Raw genomic sequence first — 18,540 nt, 5'->3', positions numbered from 1 at the left:
AATAGTATCTTTTGAAACATCTCTGGTCATTTCATATCTGCATATTTTGTTTCAAATGTTGAAGTCTTCCTCTCCAAGATGCAGTAAGTCCCTCATCACGACCATGTTTTGAACTTTTTACTCTATATATCTGAGATCTCGGCGAACAAGAGGTTACGAGAGAAGAGTCCATTATGATGTAATAATGGCTTCACTCCTCCTCCGCTTTGTTTATACAACGAGTCTCTTGGAGGTGGCGACTTCTGAGATTATCGACGTGCTGTGACAAACTTTGATGTTTGACCAATCACAGCAGAGTGGGTGTGGTTATGGTAAACAAGATTTAATCTCCAGAAAAACAGTTTTTTCAGTGGGCTGCGTTTAAACACATTTTTGTAAGTATTTAAATGAAAAGAGAGTTTTGTACAAACCGACATACTGATGAGTACAATAGCGGTCAAGATCTATTTAAGAAACACTTAAATCAACACATTAGTTGGCCTTGAACAATATTTTAGCATTAATATCATCTTGCCTGTTAAAAACTACAGTACAGAACCCATGAAATAGATTATCTTTGGACCCACACTCCCCATTTAGAGCAGCTGCCTCTTCCAAATCCTACAAAGCTGTCCCACTTGCATGATACAGCCAATCATGTCCTTAACAGACAGGATATGAGTCGAGGAAGCGCAGCTGTGACTGTCCAATTTGGCAATGACATGACCAATGGCTGCTCTAGCCAGCAAAGACCCACCAGGGATGGCCCACAAAAGCAGGAGAGGAACCACTCCAAGGTTTCAATGCATTGTTCATTGACAGGTCTAGAGAGGTCGAGCACACAACCCTGTACATGTGAGAAATCTTTGTTAATGTTAATATTACCTAATAATATTCAATGTGGTTTATTAGCAAGATAAAATACAAATTAATTTCACATTTGGCAAAATCCCAGGTCTTTTATCTAGAGGCATATCCTGGACAGCTAAATGATGTAACAGGTGAACAGGATATTACTGATGGGAAATAACTTTTTGAACTTTTTTTTATTATTTAATCAAGAATTGTAAGATTAATTCTCTACAGCATGAAATAATCCTTTCCATATCTATCCTGGAAATCTTGAGGATCCCAATCTCCTTTGAGGGCCACATAAATGTTCCCTTCTCTGATGGGGGGCCGAAGTCAGTTTGATGTTTATTGTAACCATCGCAGAAAAAATCTATTGTTTTCCACACATAACCTAATAAACCTTTCTGATACAGTATGGAGGTAATTGGATGTTTTTAATTGTCTTTTTGGACGAAGATGAAGACGAAGATAACTGAGCTCCAGTCGCTACATTAAAATGAACAAACATTTGTGTCTATAACTCTAAAAAGGAACATATTACTGTAAAAATAACTCTAAGGCAACATATGGGTAAGTAGAAAATAAGTTTGGGTGAACTATCACTTTAATAAACCTTCACATAAAATTCTGGAAATAAATAAAACACTTTTATAAAATTAATAATATTTTTAAAAAAAACAGAAAAAAGGCCTCGCATTTTGGTATCTTATAAACTAAGAGAGCAAAAAATGTAGGTAGGGGTCAAATATAACAACAAAAAAAGTGTGAAAAGCTCTTACTTACCCACTTACTTACGGTGATATTATTTGCTACACAAATAAATAATGTACCCCGTAAAAAAGGGTGGTACCATATTTTTTCACATACTGTATAAGAAAAAAATAATCCAAATCGACTCTTGTTCAGGGGGGCAGGTCAAATGTGGAGATTTGGGAACCACTGTTTTAAAAGAAAGGGGTTCAGGTAGGTATCTACTGTATAACAGTCAATATTTTTGAAAATAATACATGTAAAAATATTAAAAACGTATTCAAATATATATTTATATATATATATATATATATATATATATATTGTCTTTCCTCTTTCCACATTCTTCTCCCAACATTGCTTTAAACATAGCAAGCTCATCCTCTCCATCAGCTGAACAACTTTATCAGTCTCCCTCTTTTTCCATCCACTAACTCCAAATAGACACAAGGAAAGAAAGTTTGGGAGCCCTGCTTGTCATTTTTACCGTTGTCAACCACTCCTGCATTCTCTTCTTCACCTCCCGGGATCGCCGTCCATTTCAAAAGTGGTACAAGCAATACATTCCTCTTAATTTTGAGAATTTTTCTTCATAGATTTATTATGATAGAGGGTTTGCTTTTTGTTTTTTATAACAAATACATGTATTTATATACTTAGTACATCAAGAGCACAGTCAATTTCGAATAAAGTCTGCCCAAAAACTGAATATTTATCCTTTTTGTCAATAAAAATCAAACTAGAGAATAGAAAATCTTAAGAAAAAATACCTCAAAACGAAGCTGTTCTTTCCATCTTCTTTAAGTACATTTTTTAAAACTATTTTTAAATATTAAGCATGTGGGAGAAACAAGACGTCTCTCTTTACAAGACGTTGTGATTAATTGTTTTTCCCGGATGACAAGAAAAGCCCAGAGTCCCTTATCGTGAGGTTTTAATGACGGCACCTCGCAGTGAGCGCGACCACCTCCAGAACCATTTACCACCCCACTGACATGCCCCCTTCAGCAATCATGTCAATACCATGTCAGTGGAAGCAGGAGACAGCTGTCGCCTCCTTCAACTCGAGTTGTTTTAATAACTCTGCCCTTCATTATGACTCTTAACAGGGACAACATAGGGTTAAAATCAAGGACGCTGTTGAATTCATGCAACTGTGAGCAGGTTTAATGTGTTAATTTTGTGAAGATGTAATTGGAATTCACTTCTTCACTACGGATGTTTCCTTCAACGAGCAGTTTGATTGGTTTCTTGGACGCACAGTAACTCGTCCCTGCATGTCAGGTCGATTTAAATAAACTAGATTCCTCACGCCACATAAAGTTTCAAACAAATAAATACATGGTCAGAAATGACCATGTGACCACCTAAGGCTGGGAAACACACTTCTGCGCGACGAGGGTTACCTCATTTGTTCCATGCCGTGTTTTTTTATTGAGCGTCTCAGTGACATTCGAACATAAACATGATAGGGAAAACACGCGAATATACAAAAAAAAGGACAGACTCTCCGACGCCAGGTGGGAAGGAGAATCTTTTATATCCCGCAAGAGTTGGCTCATTTTCCCCTGGGCATCTGTTGCTATAGCAACAAGGGGCTGGGAGTTCTGAGGTTGGCCGGTCAGTACGAGGGGGATCAGGAGAATTGAAAGAGGTCAGTTAACGGCTCACAACCTCTATTCCTTCATACGCCATTTTGAATTGATACTGATGCCGAAGAGACCCTTAGACTCACAGATTCAACCAGGGATCGATGAAGAATAACTTGGTCAATATTTCCGATGAAAACAGTCATGAATAATGTACGTTTTAAGCCTTGAGTTCTAGGAAATGGTCAGTTCAAAATGACAACCTTGGCCAACAGGTTCTGATGGGCATCACTGTAAATTAAGTTATTTTGCTTTTAAGTTAAAGGTCTTCGCTTACAAAGGAGTGATTGATGCTAAAGTCAATATGACACCAACATTTTATTTAAGAGCAAGAAAGAAGAATTTTGAAGATGGTTCTTCTCCATCCTTGATCTTTTTTCAAAGGAATTGTACAGATGTTCAAGACAATTATTTAGGTCAGCATCATGAGCTCAAGAATAGAAGCAGGCTTTACTAGAATAGCACTCAGAGGTCACAACCTCTGCCTAGCAGTTCATTTCTACATACTTTGTTTTTCTTGTGATAGTTCACCCAAACTTATTATTTACTCACCCTCCTATTGACTAAGGTTTGGGATTATTTTCAGAGTAATCTGTTCCTTTTTCGAGTTATAGACAAAAATGTTTGTTCATTTTAATGTAGTAACTGGAGCTCAGTTGTCTTCGTCCGAAAAGACGATTAAAACATCCAAATACCTCCGTACTGCTCGTCTGTATTGCCATCTTGAATTGAAGTCTTAATATCACTAGCGCTTCCAATCCACTCTACATTTGAAGAGATTGCAATATGTACTTGACGTACTTGTCTGTGTAGCATATCAGTCTTTTAGCATCTACTACAAACAAGCTCAAACTATAGACTTGTTTCCGTTTTTACGGGACAATTTCTCTTTAATACAAGAGGGGCGTTACAGACAAATGAAATTTGGTTGAACGACCCTGTAATTTAATATTATTTCTGTTCATATATTTCATCAACAGAATTCAGTACATATTTTTACCAATTGAAATATAGGGAAAAGCAACAAGTTCAATCTAAAAAGTATCAAAGGTGATACAGAATTCGCTCACACAATGCATACAGTCGACGATGAATAGATGTTTGAGTCCATGCTCACTTCACCGACAAAACATTTAAATATTTCTGGATCTGGATGATAGTTCAATGTATATTTGCACATTCATTGTTTGGCCTGGTACAGTTCAAGACGAAGGTAAAGACCAAAGACACATTAAAGGCAAAAGACAACTGACTTGCTAGGGAAGCTAAATGCTAGCAGACCTTTTTAAACTCTTCCTGGTAAACAACAAAAAAACGGTTTTAACATCAACATCGAGGACTCAGCCATCCAAATCAATGGTCTACATCTCTTCTTTGTTGACTGATCCCTACTTCCAGGACTACCTAAATCCTGCTACACGTTCAATTGTTGCTGAATGTACGAGTCTGTGACATAAATAGAGAAATTAAACGCTGACAGCATTACATCGTGTTTGTAACGTGTTGTTTACGTAGGTTGTGTAGAGAGAGTAGCAGCTGCTTTTAATGGCCTTATGTTTACATGAACTCATCTGCTTCAAGTTCTCTCTTACTCAACCTACTTTTCCATCCTAAGATTTACAACATTTTCCCGACTTCCTGCCTCACATAAACACCTATTATTCATCGTGACACGCTCTGATAGTGCGCAGGTTCGCAAATGTTCCGACCCATTCATTTCTCAGCGTCCTCTCTGATGTGATTCGCCGGATTACTCAGACGTGAACGAGCGGCACCCATAAACCTCGGACGTCTTCCACGATGACAACATTTGAGGCCCTTCACTGAAGTGTGCCGAACATGTCCTCGCCCGAACCCTCTTGAAACGGTTAAGTCCATTCATAAGGTCGGAACAGACTCTTCTGAATCAACTTGAGAATCCAGATCTCAGAGTCTCCGTTTAAGATAATATCATGTTTAAGTGACGGCATCTTACTTTTGACTGTGGCGGTCCTGGTGCAGTTGTAGAGAATAGCCAGCTCTCCAAAAACCTTTCCTGGACCCATAGTGCAGAGTTTCATGGTCTCCTTTGTCACCTCCACTTTTCCATCTAAAGAAAAAAAAGACACACAAAAAGCAATAATGTTATTCAAATTGCACATTTATTTTTCTTTTCTCGTTGGTTTCTCGTGGGTGTGAGCCCTCAATATGTGCAGCAAACAGAGACTCAGTTAAAAAATGGAGTGGATGATATCAGTGTTGAGGGTTTCTGCTTCATTTTGGGGAGCACCCAGCCAGATTACTCTGCTCAACTCAGTGGGCTAGAAAAAAAAATAATAATGTGCTGTATCGACAGCTACTGGCTCTGAGCAAGTCATGTGCAGAGACCTGTAAAATAAGTCTCGAGCTACACCAACATGTCTAAACTCACCCATAAAACGTTTGTTATTTACTCTTATTTTGCATTTAAAGGAAAACTAATGTGTTTGTAAAGTGTGTCTTAAATGGATCTTGGACCTCTATTGTATCATCAGTATGTATCTGTTTGTGCAAAACTCTCTTTTCATTTAAATATTTACATTAGAAAATGTGCTTAAGTCCCGCCCACTGAAAACCTCTGTTTTCAGTGGAGATTCAATCGTGTTTACCATAACCACACCCACTCTGTTGTGATTGGTCAAGCAACAAGTAATAAGTTCAAAACATGGTCATGATGAGAGACTTACTGCATCTTGGAGAGGAAGATTCAACATTTTAAATATGTGAGTGAGTCAGAAAAGTGTTTTACATCTTCTGACTCCTTCAAGAAATTTCTTGCATTTTCAGTTCTCAAGATTTTTTTTAGAACTCTTTTTTTATAAAATCAAACTCACCTAACTATTAAGTTAAATCCTCCTGAGGATTTTATGAAAATCAGTTAATATTTTGTTCAAAATGGCCAATTTTTTTTTCTAGCAAATCTGGTCACAGCTTTGATTCAGTTTGCAGGAATCTTTGCCTTTTTCATTACCATGACTAAGTGTTAAGTTGCAGAGCAGATAAGCAAATTCATATGTTGACTGTGATTCATATGTTAAACATACTTAAAGCTACATGTGAAAATGGAGATGAATCAACAGATTTTCATAGCTTAGGTCTTACATTTATGAAGTCATACAGTTTAGTGTCACTAAACTAACTTATAATTATATGTTTTATCTATTTTTATTTAGCTTAGATGAGGCTGAAGCACATGAAGTCCATCATTCTGTTCAAACAGGACTTACAGTTTACAGTTGGAAACAGTTTCTCTGCTATAACTTTGGCTTGATTTCAGTGCTAGAAACTTTACTTTTCTACATGATGCTGCAAAAATAAATTGAAGTCATTGTGGAGGTTCAAGGGAATACGAACAGATTTGTTCTCGCAGGGTACTTGACAGGTGGCGCCAACATCTTTATTAAACACTTTCATTGTAATGCACGAGCGGTGGCAACACTTTATTAGTCCGGTATAAAAAAAAAACATTTCTTTGAACATAGAGTGGAATATTAATCGTTCCAGCAACTTTAAACTGACCCGAGATGAGCAAGAAGTACTTCAACAGGCTACATGAATAAATCCATGAAAATACCAACAGGTTTCAAATTAATTTTTGTGTGATGGTGATCATCCTTCTATTCACATCATAAGAGGATACTCTTCATCTATTTTTCAGCACATCCGTGAACCTCATATTCATCCTTCTATTGTTATTATAGTTCTGGGTATCTCTTTTTTTCTCCCTCCGCTCTTCAATCATCCACAAAAAGTTTGCTGCTCTCTCTTTTCTAAACACTTCCACACTTTAACGCCAATGTTTTCTGGACCTCCTCCATCATCATCCTCTTCAGAACCTGAACGCACCACCTCGTAGTGTCTCTCGTCTAATCGTCTTTGCTACTGGATCATTTTTAACATCAACATTAAATTTTGGAGCAACGTCCTTTTGAGTCGACTTGGGCCCTAAAGACAGAGTTTAAGTACCCTGGGTGAGTGTACTCATCAACTATTTCTTCCCCCTCTTCCTCTCCTTCCCCTTCTCTGTCCTGCTCTGTGTATCCGATGTTTAGTTACTCTTCGAGCTCCTTTGGCGATAATGGCGGTTGTTTGAAGTGTAGCTTGTTAGCTGGATCGGAGGTCAAGCTCATTGAACTAGAGGGCCTTCTCCGCTCTATTGAAACTAAAGCGTTAGCTAGACAGTATGAGTTCTCCAGCTAGCTAAGCTCTCCTCCAGCAATTCCCGGTTAACCAGGGTCAATGGGTGACTGTTCGTGGGAGGAATAGTTCAAGTAAGATAATCACTGATGATGGCATTGACACCCGATTCTGCCTAGTATGATCCTCCTTGGACTCTTCTGCCCTACTCTATACTCTCCTCTTTTTTCTCATTGTATCCTCCCTCACTCTTTTCTCCATCCATCTGTCTGACACTAACCGCCCGGACCATATCCAGCCTCCCAGTCGGACACAGCAGGAGGCTGGTTCTGCTTGAGGTTTCTGCCTGCTAAAAGCGATTTTCCCTCGCCATTGTCATGCTGTGATTCACTCATTGTTGATTCGCTGGGATCGGTTTATATTTTCTCCAATATAGTCTTATGTCCGATTCTCACGGGATAAGTATTACCTGTGGACCTCTGGTCATTTGTAATAATTACGGATAATGTCTGAGTTTTAATCCTGTGTGAATGCGCCATGTCTGTGATTTTATAATGTAATAATTACGCCGCAAATCACCTACTTTAATTCACCAAACACAGACGTCGGGTGATGATACTAATCCGATGTGAATCCGAATGCCTGTGTTTGTAATTCTGAATGCACTCGCCATTGTGTTTTATTTTGAAGGGGTTAAAAAGGAAGCAGATTGCGTTTGTTGTTGTTGGGGTGTGTTCCACATGACGAAAGTAAAGAAGTTGTGCGCGCAGCACAGCTACAAACTTAAGTTCGAGCCTCGTTGCTTCCCGCACGAATACACTTGGATACACTGCTGTAATAGACTGCGTCTCTTCTGTAAGAATAATGTTGGGGCAAATTTATATGCAGGGCAGCGCTCTCACTGTTGAGCGTCTGCACAAGTTGAGAAACGAAAGAAAATAAACGCTTGTCTAGGTAATGTCAGTAAAAATGACTAGTTTACAGACGTCGCTTATCCCGTGTAAATGCACTTAAAATAACATAGAGGGGGGTAATTTACAAAAAACTGCCCCAGGTAATACTTATCCCGTGCGAATAGGGCTTAACTTAAACTGTTAAGTTTCTTTGTTATGATATGACACTTAATGAAATTGAATGAATTATTAATAGAATTATTTAATTTAATTTAATAGATAAGCTTCATAGAACAAGATCTGTCTCCTAGTTTACTTTTATTTCCCTGATGATTCACCAAACGCTTACTTTGCGGTTTCCTTTAGCACTTAGGTATTTTTTTTCCTTATCACCCAGAGTTTGTGCTCCTCAACGTCAACCTTCGTAACAATGCTCATGAAGATGTTCTGATCCTGACCTTCAAACTTCAGATGTGATTGGGACTCTTATGTTAACAGCATTAGGAGGTACATTTAGCCACAAATTAAAACTGAAGTAACAATTAATGAGAGTCTGTTTGAACAGCAACAACCTTCTAAAGTACTTTTATCAAATTGGCATACGCTAATTTACATAATCGTCTTGAAATTCAATAAAGAAGCATCACTTGAGTCAGACGATGCTTACTTTGCATCTGCGCTCTAATTCGTGAAGGGTTTATGTCATTTCAGTTTAGAATGAAGATATCAGTGGATATTCCAAATGGATTTCTGGTATCGTTGGAACGCCGGCTCTGACATTATTCTTTCTGTGGATGCAGTTCGATTCGAGACACGGCTGATCTTCTCTTGTTGTACAATAGTTAATCCATATTATCCTCAGAGACTTGGATGAGAGCATAAGCTCGTACAGTCGATGTGTCTGGACAGTCACACAGGAAATCAAAAGAAACCCCGCGTCAGATGCATCCATCAGATTCCATACGTGAGCTCATGACTGTGAGCTTTGTCTGCTGCCATGATCAGGACAATGTGCAGCTTCTGAACTCGCGTGCTGGAGTTCATGTAAGGACAGAGGGATGAGTTATGAAAAGCTTGAGCTCTGACAAACACTATCAATTTCCTGTGGAGAGTGATTAACTTTGAGGTCTCTGGAAGGTGAATGATTGTTATTGAGGGAATTACAAGCCAGTTTAAAGCACTTGCTCGCAAGATGAATTATTCATTTTTCAATGTTGTTTTGGATCAAAGTAAGGATGCAGACTTTGATTTTGGAATGTAATTTCGGTTGTTTTAGTATTCAAAACAATTGTTTAAAACTCTCATAATAAGATGTAATTATTGCTTTCGATTCATATTTGTTTGCTTAGCTTGAAATTGTATTATTAAGATCTGGAATTCAATTAGACAGTTTCATACAATAAAAACCTACATTAATGTTTCATTGAATTCTCCTGCTATAATGTTTTTATATATAAAAAAACTTGTTTAGAAGTTGGGTAGATTTATTGTTTAAATAAATATAAAATAGAATCAAGCTAGAATAGCAAAGCAAAACAGATTTAATGAAGCTTGGAATACTCTTTTTTAATGTGACATTTTAGAACTCTGTGTCATTAATACCGACGTGTAATTAAATCAAATTATACCAAAGCTCGTAAAATTGCCACATTTCCTTGTTAAATATCTTGAAAAGGCAAAATGGCAGAAAATGGAGAAAACATCTATAATTAGGATTTCAGCGTTTCTCAGCATGTGTGAACCTCCCGAGGCGATGCAGCTAATGGCGGATCATTTGAATTCACACAGAGCTGTGCCTTTATATAGCCCGAGCTTCAGGACGGACCTCTGAGCTGCCCGGCCTACACCCTACTTTCATCCCATTTTGGCAGAATTTGAAATGAAAAGGCAGCTGTTGACTTGCTGTGAGCTGGGAGTTGAACCAATGTATCCATAAAAAGCAGTAAAACCAAGTGAATTTCTCCAGCAGAAATTATTAATTTGATCTAGTTTGTAAGTTACACTTACAGCAGCTGAAATAAGTAAGTGTATATTCATGTCAAATAAAGAACATTCTGTTTACAAATAAAGCATTTAAATCAAAATTCAAAGTAAAAATAAATTGACCAAAAATTGCCGCTCCTGGGCCAATACAATTGTATATTTAATGTTTGAACTAGCCTTAAAATCATTTAAATGTCAACAAATACATCCAGTTATTTTATTTATTTTATTAGTATTTATGATATATGGCACAATAATTAAAATGTTAATTAAAAGTTGTATTGTCTTTAGTCTGTTCATTAAACAAATAATGTTTAATGTACTAAAATTGATTTGTAATTCAAAGGTAATTTAATAAACAAGCCAATAATAGTGCTCAGAATTAATTTAATGTGTGAGGTTTGTATGACTCACTGTGACCTGTTGTGCTGCAGGGAGTGAGATCATCGAGAACGTTCCCTTGGTTCGCGGCAGACTAGAATAACGCAGCCGCCAATTTTTTTATTAAATCTTCACAGTAATGAAGCTTTCGAGAAGCAAGAATGTATTTGATATGAGTTACTTTCAATTTAACTTTTATATATATATAACTTTTACTTGCTCCTGTAATAAAATAGACCATATATTTGAAAGTATTCAGCTGATAATGCAGTCGAACTAAAATATAATGCAGACGTAAGATTGTGTTGCACAATGAAGTGAGAAACTAATAAATCGTGTGTATTGTGTGACCGTGTATTTCCATTTGTTCAGGGCTGTAGTATTAAATCCAAGATGAATCTAGTGAGGACACACTGGAAAGGTCACTAATCCATCTAATGAGTCACACATCTATGCATAATTGAGAGTCAGTAATTACACAGAAAATGTGTTTTCAGGAACATAACAAAGGATAAACTGGTAAAAATTTAAAAATTAAAAAAAATATTTTAGTAATAGAAGCCTGTTTGCATTGCTGTTGCATTTTTTTTATTTTAAAATATGAAATGTGTTCTAATTATGAAAATGTTTCAATTTAATATTGGAAATAATAATAGCTTTTTTTGTTTGTTTAAATCTGAGATTCGAAGAATTTAGATTCTTGATTAAAGTTGTGGGTGTCATGTCCTGTTTTATTTTAAAAAGCTCCTGATAGTTTCTACATCACTTGTTTCCTGAGCCTGTTGCTGCACCTGATCAACTCATATTTCCCAGCAACAGGAGCCAGCGTGTAAAAATAAGAAATAATTATATATAATTATTAATATAATTAACTTTGGTTGTTGTTTTAGGTTTACCTTGCGCCAGTGTCAACCTTGTGCTGTGTTAGTTATTAGCTGTGTTTTTTTTCCCTGCTCTCTTTGAGTTTTCAGTTTCAATCAGTTTATCCTCTGCTGGTTTATGGTGCGCTTTTAGTTGGACTGTAAGATGGATACTTTAAATTCTAGACCGTTCTACATGGATCTTGTTTTTGTTTCATAATAGTTAGTGCGTTAAAAATGTGTTTGTAAACTCTGCTTTTGTCAGCTGTCTGGTGATTCCTAACCTGGGGGGCTCCTATAAAATATAAAAAATGTGCAGATGTAGATTTATGTTTACAACAAGTTTCATTTACAACACGTTGAAATAAGAAACAAGTATTTTTCTTAAAGGGCAACAAAAACCCAACTTCTCTGATTCACTCATGTTTCAAATGTTAAAGTCTTCCTCTCCAAGATGCAGTAAGTCCCTCATATTGACCATGTTTTGAACTTATTACTTTATAAAGTTCTCCCCTGTCTGAAATCTCAGCGAACAAGAGGTTACGAGAGCGGAGTCCATTATGACGTAATTATGCTTAACTCCTCCTCCCGCAAACTGTAATCATACCCTAATTTGTTTATACAAAAAGAGAGTTTTGAATAAAGAGACACATTCTGATGAGTACAATAGAGGTCCAAGATATATTATAATTTTAGCCACAGGAGTTCAAGTACTGTAGTTTCTCATTTCCAGAATGAAGCTATAAATATCAATCAGGTCATGGGTCACATGTAGAGTAATGTTCTCGTCTTCTCGCCACACTGCGACTGTGTTTTTTAAGCAGCACAAATTGCACATGAAGAAACAGGATGTGGGGGAGTTGAAATCCCAGCGAGGCTAACACACAAAGCAGTGCCTCATCCTAATGGGTCTTGTTCCTCCACCACCGCTCCTGGGTCAGATTACCCAGCCTTCCCACTAGACCCCCACCGTTGAGCTGCAACTACATGAAGCAGAACCGTATCCACATCCCACTGGCCAGAAATGGGTCGTTACCTCTGAATTGTTTTTGTTAGTGGAACAAAGCTTGGGATAAATTGAGGGCGACTCGTGTTCAACGCAGTTTGATTTTTGTTTGGAGCATATTGAAGAGCGACTGAAAGAAAAAATAGATCATAGCTACTTTGTAAAAATGATTCAAGTTATTCAAAAACTTTACTGAAATGTTTCTGCAATCTTTCACAAAACAAATCACTTCTAAGCATTTATTCCAAGTGTTTTCTAAAGGGCAGAACGAGTCAGAAGGTAAAAGCTGGAGGAAACAAATAGAGAGAAAAAAGCTAGAGTCAGAGGAAGAGAGGCTTCAACACGAACAAACCTTTTGATTTTTTTGATCAGAAAACTCTGAAAAAGATCAACACAGCGAGCTTGAATTTCAACTTGTGACCTGAGGTGAACTCCAGCAACAGGTGAACACGACCGCAGCTTTAATGCACCGCAGGTTTGTTGTAATGTCCATGACTCCTAAAACCTCTCATCATCCGTCCACCTCATTGCATCTGATGGGACATGACATAAAACTGAATGAATTCACTGCATCCATGAATGACTTTAGTCATATTTGTGCCTGAGTGTTTTTCAAGGACGCAAGTGAGTGCCCCGAATAGTGGTTTGGGTTTTATTCCAAATAAATACTCCATCAAGCTAAATGTCTGTCATTCATCACTCTTTAGCTCAGATGTGTGGAGTTATTTTCTTAGATTTATTAGTGTGCAAAACTATAAACTATAAATTAGTGATCAAACGACCTCCAAAAATGTTGCTAAAACAAATTGAACCAACATTTTATTATATTTTTCTGTGGGATTATTTAAGAATATTTTCCACTTTCAACCCTTTAAATCAGCCTGAGATGCCTGAAAGTAACCAAAATATAAATTAGGTGAATCAATACATATCGATTCATACTCATGCACCATATTGACCCTGACCTTTTCAACACTCGTCTTTAAGAGAAAAGGAATAAAATATAGTTTTTTCAATCCAATATTCCCAAACATTTGGATCAATCTAGCATAATTGGTGAGTTTGAGGTCAACTATGAGCCTTTATTTGACCTTTGTTGTTTTCATTTTGTTGTTTTTGAGCTCACCATGACAAGACGTTGGTAGTGATGACTCTGCTGTATTTTTCACCAGCTTTAACATAAGCTTTACAACGTGTCATACTTTCAAGCTGCTTTGTTTGAGACACTCATCATTTCTCCAAATTTTAGACCTGAATATTTTTCTAAATCACAGTCAACATGTATTCAAATTAGCTTCATAAAAACCAATCTCGCTCCACACCTATTTATAGACAACTCTCACACAATTTAGTACAAACATAATACTGACATAACATATGGCATACTTTGGAAATGTTTAAGAAATATTGTTTTTTAATTAGGGCAAAAAATATATATTTTGGTTCCCATTCTTTAAAGGGTTAGTTCAACCAAAAATCAAACTTCACTCATTTTCTACTCATTTCGATTTTTTTCAGAGTAATATGTTGCTTTTTAGAGTTAAAGACAAATATGTTTGTTCATTTTAATGTAGCGACTGGAGCTCAGTTGTTTTCGTCTTCATCTTCGTCCAAAAAGACACTTAAAAACATCCAAATACCTCCATACTGCTCGTCTCTAACGTCCATCTTGTATTGAAGCCTCGACGTGCAGAAGCTTAAAGGCTAACATGCTACAAAGAGAGGAAGTACTCTGGGTAATTATCCCAAGCGCATACAGACATACATTTTTGTTTATAACTCTAAAAAGGAACAGATTTCTCTGAAAATAATCCCAACCCTTAGTCGACATGAGGGTGAGTAGAAAATGAATGATTTACAATTTTGGGTGAACTATCACTTTAAGTACCATCCATGCAACATTTACAGAATTTATTGCTATTGATAACATCTATCTATAACTACATGTACATCCAGGTGAGCATATCTATGCTAGTTTCAAATATATGTGCGTGTGTGTGTTTGTGTGTGCATTTGTGTGATTGTATCCTCACAGAAAGCTACTTATATTTTGTCTTTCTCCAGCTCAAACACTGACATTGACTGTCGTCGTCAATGTGGATTTTATGCCTCAATATTTGGTCCGTTGTTTTTTTTTTAAAGACATTCCTGCTTTTTGGTTTCCATGGTGACACCATGAGGCTACACGACGAGCAGCTGCTGTCTCTTCCTTTCCACTAATGTGTTTTTATTTATTTGGATGTCAATAATTAATGGCTGTGGGGAATGAGGGCCATGTGACCAGAGAGGATGTAGGAAGTTAGGTTGACGGTGGGAAAAAGTCAGAAGAGGGAATCAGGTTAATGACGGATAAAAAAGGTGAATCTATCAGCAGCATCAACTTCAATCAACATCAAATAAGCTCCCATTGAAATCCTCAACACACTGGTGTGGCAAATGAACACACTTTGTTTGTTGATCACTGCAGATCGATACCTTCAGCAAGCAGCGCTGATAACCATCGATCTGTCGTTCACATAAAGTTAATCTATAATACATATTAATGGGCTTGATAATTGTCTTGGCAGAGCACACTGCAGGCATCATTATACACTTCATTATTCTTGAGAAATGAAGCATCGCGGCCACTCTTGAGAGCAGACGCTGGTTCTAAAAGCCTATTTGGTGTTTTCTCCATTTGGTCCATCCATGTTGTCACAATAACACCCGGAGAAACAAACATTCAAACCGAGGCAGCAACAAAAACACGGAGCAGCTCAATACCTTAGGAAGTATAAGCTTTTTTCTTTTTTTTCAGTATTCCAAGAATGGCTGTTATGAGACTCGCTCACATGAATGTTGCGTCTGTGAGCTGAACAAACATACAGTGTTTATAAAAGTGCAGAATCAAATTGAAATTTCATGCAAAGGCCAGCAGACCTTATTTCAGAGTCAGCTGCTGTTTGTCAGAAGCAAAAAGAAGAGTTTGTTTCATTTTAGCATTTCTTTAATCACATGTTAAAGTTCACTTGCAGTGTTGAGAAAGTTCACTCTCTAGTTCAAACCTAAATTCATAGTTCACCATTCAAAATATTAAACTATTTTCAAAGCTCCAAAACTGAACTAGTTAATAGTTCTTTATTTAAGTTATGTTGCTGCAAGCTAATGTTGTCAGTATTGCCACAGACAGGTCTTTTAACGTTGAGATGATTTTGTATCTTTATCGAACCAGGGTTTACTTTAGGGGAGCATTTTTCTTTTCTTGCTTTATCACTTTGTTGTGTCTATTCGAGTGGTGGGCAGTTCAGTTTCCCCAGTAGCCAAATTTTAGAAGCTGTCAGGGACCACCAAGCAAAAATAAAAGAGTGAACGATTGTTTATTTAGGTTCACCCTAATAAAAACAGTCAAAAGTCCTAAAACAAAAACTTTAATGTTGAATTAAAAGACTAGTAATGAATAATAGAAATAAAGACAATGTCAAATTGTTAGTTTCTACTTGTAAGGGCCACATAAATATAGTCAAAAGGCCGCATGTGGCCCCCGTGAAACGGCAGAGTCTGTACAAGTCTGCAAAAAAGATTAGAGTATCAGTAGCAGAAAGGCATTTGTATAAAAGTCAACCATTGGCCGGCTTTCTTATATCCGTTAAAAGTGCTATGATCTTCCTTGGAGTTCTATTAAAGAACTGTTTAGAAGACATTAAAAGAAAGATGTGTTTCCCAGAGTTGCCCTTTAAGTTTGTTAAGTCCAGAGTTTAAGAAGAAGGAAAAAAGGAAAGAAGTAAGAATGTAATCTTGAACTTAATGAGGCTCCACCTGCCCTGACAGCCTTTTTTAAATTCGGCTTCTGGGTAAACTGAACTGCCCACCACTGGAAAAGACACAACAAAGTGATGAGGCAACAAAAGGAAAATGCTGCCCTAATGTAAACTATGGTTCAACAGGGATACAAAATCGTCTGTGGCAATGCTGACAACAATAGATGGCAGCAATATATATAAATAAAGAACTATCAACTAGTTACATTTTGGGGCTTTGAAAATAGTTCAATATTTTTGAATAGTGCATACAGAGGGATCAATAAAGTCTACCTATCTATCTATCTATCTATCTATTTATCTACAGTATCTATCAATCTATTTAAAGGCATTTCGCTGTGTGATCGATTGATTAAGTTTCAGCACCACAGCGATGAACAGCTCCGACTAAGACCTTCTTAGAACGCGTCTTTGTCTTGGTCTTAGGTTTCTCCTAAGAAGGCAAAATGGTGCTCCTTCTTAGCCAAATCCTTCTTAAGATCCTTCTTACATCCTTAAGAATGATCCAATCTGAGAAACTCAAAATGACTCAGCAATAGAGTTATTCAGAAGATGAATAGTAAAGAAAGCATGAATTCAACCTAAATAAAATATGAACAAGTTAAATTATGATTTTCTTCAATTCTTATATGAAATAATGACTGTAACTCCAAATCGTCTAAAGTTTAATTCAAAGTCAGTTCAACACTTAAGGAAGGAAAGGAGAAAGAGAAAAGAAAAGTTAAAGAATGAAAGGTTAGAATTCAGCTTTTATCGCTGCCTTGTCATGAACAACTGCTGTTGTAGTTATTCATGCTCTGTTTTGACAAGCTGAAGGCGTCTTTTTGAACATATGCCATTTCAACACCGGAGCCAAATAAAGCTGAATGAAATGAAAAGAGGCAAGAGCTGCGGGAGAAGATATAGAGACATGAAATCATGAGAGTCATGAAGGAATAGTGACAAATGAAGAAAAGACATTCTGTCTGGGAAATAGAGGCGTAAAAAATGGAAAATATATATATATTTTTTTTTAAGATAAGTTGTAGGTTGTCAAAACAACTGAAAGATGAATAATATGTTCAAATTAATAATTGTTCATAGTTTGAGGTTTTTAGTTGTAGTTCATGACAAAAAAAAGTCAATTTTTAAAGAACATTTTCAATTTCTTTTTTTTAAATGTGTTTAAAAGGTTTTTTGATTATTTCTAACCAAGAAATGTTGTTGTCGAAAGCACTGGAAGACTTTTCAAAAATTCTAGAGACTGTTATCTTAACCTGATGAATGACACATTATATGCAACTATTCATATAAAACTTTTAATTTAGTAGGTAAGTAATTATTATTTGTAAAGGGGCAACCAAGCGCTTAAACAATCAAAACAATACACAGTTAAAATACATGCTTTAAAAGGTCAAGACAACACTGTGACAAACACAGCAGCCCCAAGGAAATGAAGCAAAAGCCTGCACAAATAAAAAGTGTCTTAAGATGCTTCTTGAAGGAGTCAGTAGATCCATCAAACACAGAGAGAGAGGAAGATCATTCCAAAGCTTAGGAGCAACAGTCTGGAAGGATTTCTCTCCTCTGGTCCTGAACCGTGTGCGTGGAACCATCAGTAGATTATGATCCACAGACCTCAGAGCCCGAGCTGGGGTGTAAGGCTGGATCAGATCACTGATGTAAGGAGGAGCCTGACCATGAATAGATCTGAAAGTAAAACCAGAATTTTAAAATTGATCTAATGCAAGTTTTAATTATCGTAAAAAATGTTCCCTACTAGAGAAGGTCAGAATTCTCGCTCTAGATTTTTGTATTAAATATAGGCGAGACAGCCCCTTTTTTTTTAATACACGAAAATAAACTCTTACAATGGTCTAAACGAGCAGAGACGTTGATGTTAGTTTGCGTTTAAGGGGTTTCATACACCTGCCATTAAGAGTTAAGTGTACCCACGGAGAAAATCTACTTTCCCTTTACCATCAAATCTTAACAAAACTGATTACATCCCTGCTTGTGCCTGCTTGCTTCGGACCTAGAATAACAGTTCTTTAGCTGACAGGGAGATTGATGGCCCGTGCAGGGAGCAGTTTAAATTGTCATTTTGGTATTCACGTCTTCTTATTAACAGTTTGATAAACGGTGGCTTTTTTTGCCAACTTAATTAGACCCTTTCAAGAAGAATGGAAGAATGGAATAAACTCTAATCATTCACTAAAAAGTGATTCTTATGATATAAAAAAGGTATATTGAAGC

The 18,540-nt window shown here is 36.8% G+C and overlaps 1 protein-coding gene across 2 annotated transcripts in view; it reads right to left on the bottom strand.

Moving 5' to 3' along the window:
• Window positions 1-18,540, bottom strand: part of LOC148069569 (cGMP-dependent protein kinase 1) — a 121,656-nt gene that overhangs the window by 68,430 nt on the left and 34,686 nt on the right. For both annotated transcript variants that reach the window (XM_087803112.1, XM_087803109.1), the window contains exon 3: window positions 5,206-5,319. In XM_087803112.1, coding sequence (XP_087659238.1) covers window positions 5,206-5,319 — 114 coding nt within the window. The remainder of the gene's footprint in view (window positions 1-5,205; window positions 5,320-18,540) is intronic.

Source organism: Callionymus lyra, chromosome 11 (genome assembly GCF_982586985.1).
Source record: "Callionymus lyra chromosome 11, fCalLyr1.hap1.1, whole genome shotgun sequence".
Taxonomy (NCBI): domain Eukaryota; kingdom Metazoa; phylum Chordata; class Actinopteri; order Syngnathiformes; family Callionymidae; genus Callionymus; species Callionymus lyra.
This window is presented reverse-complemented; position numbering and strand designations above follow the sequence as displayed.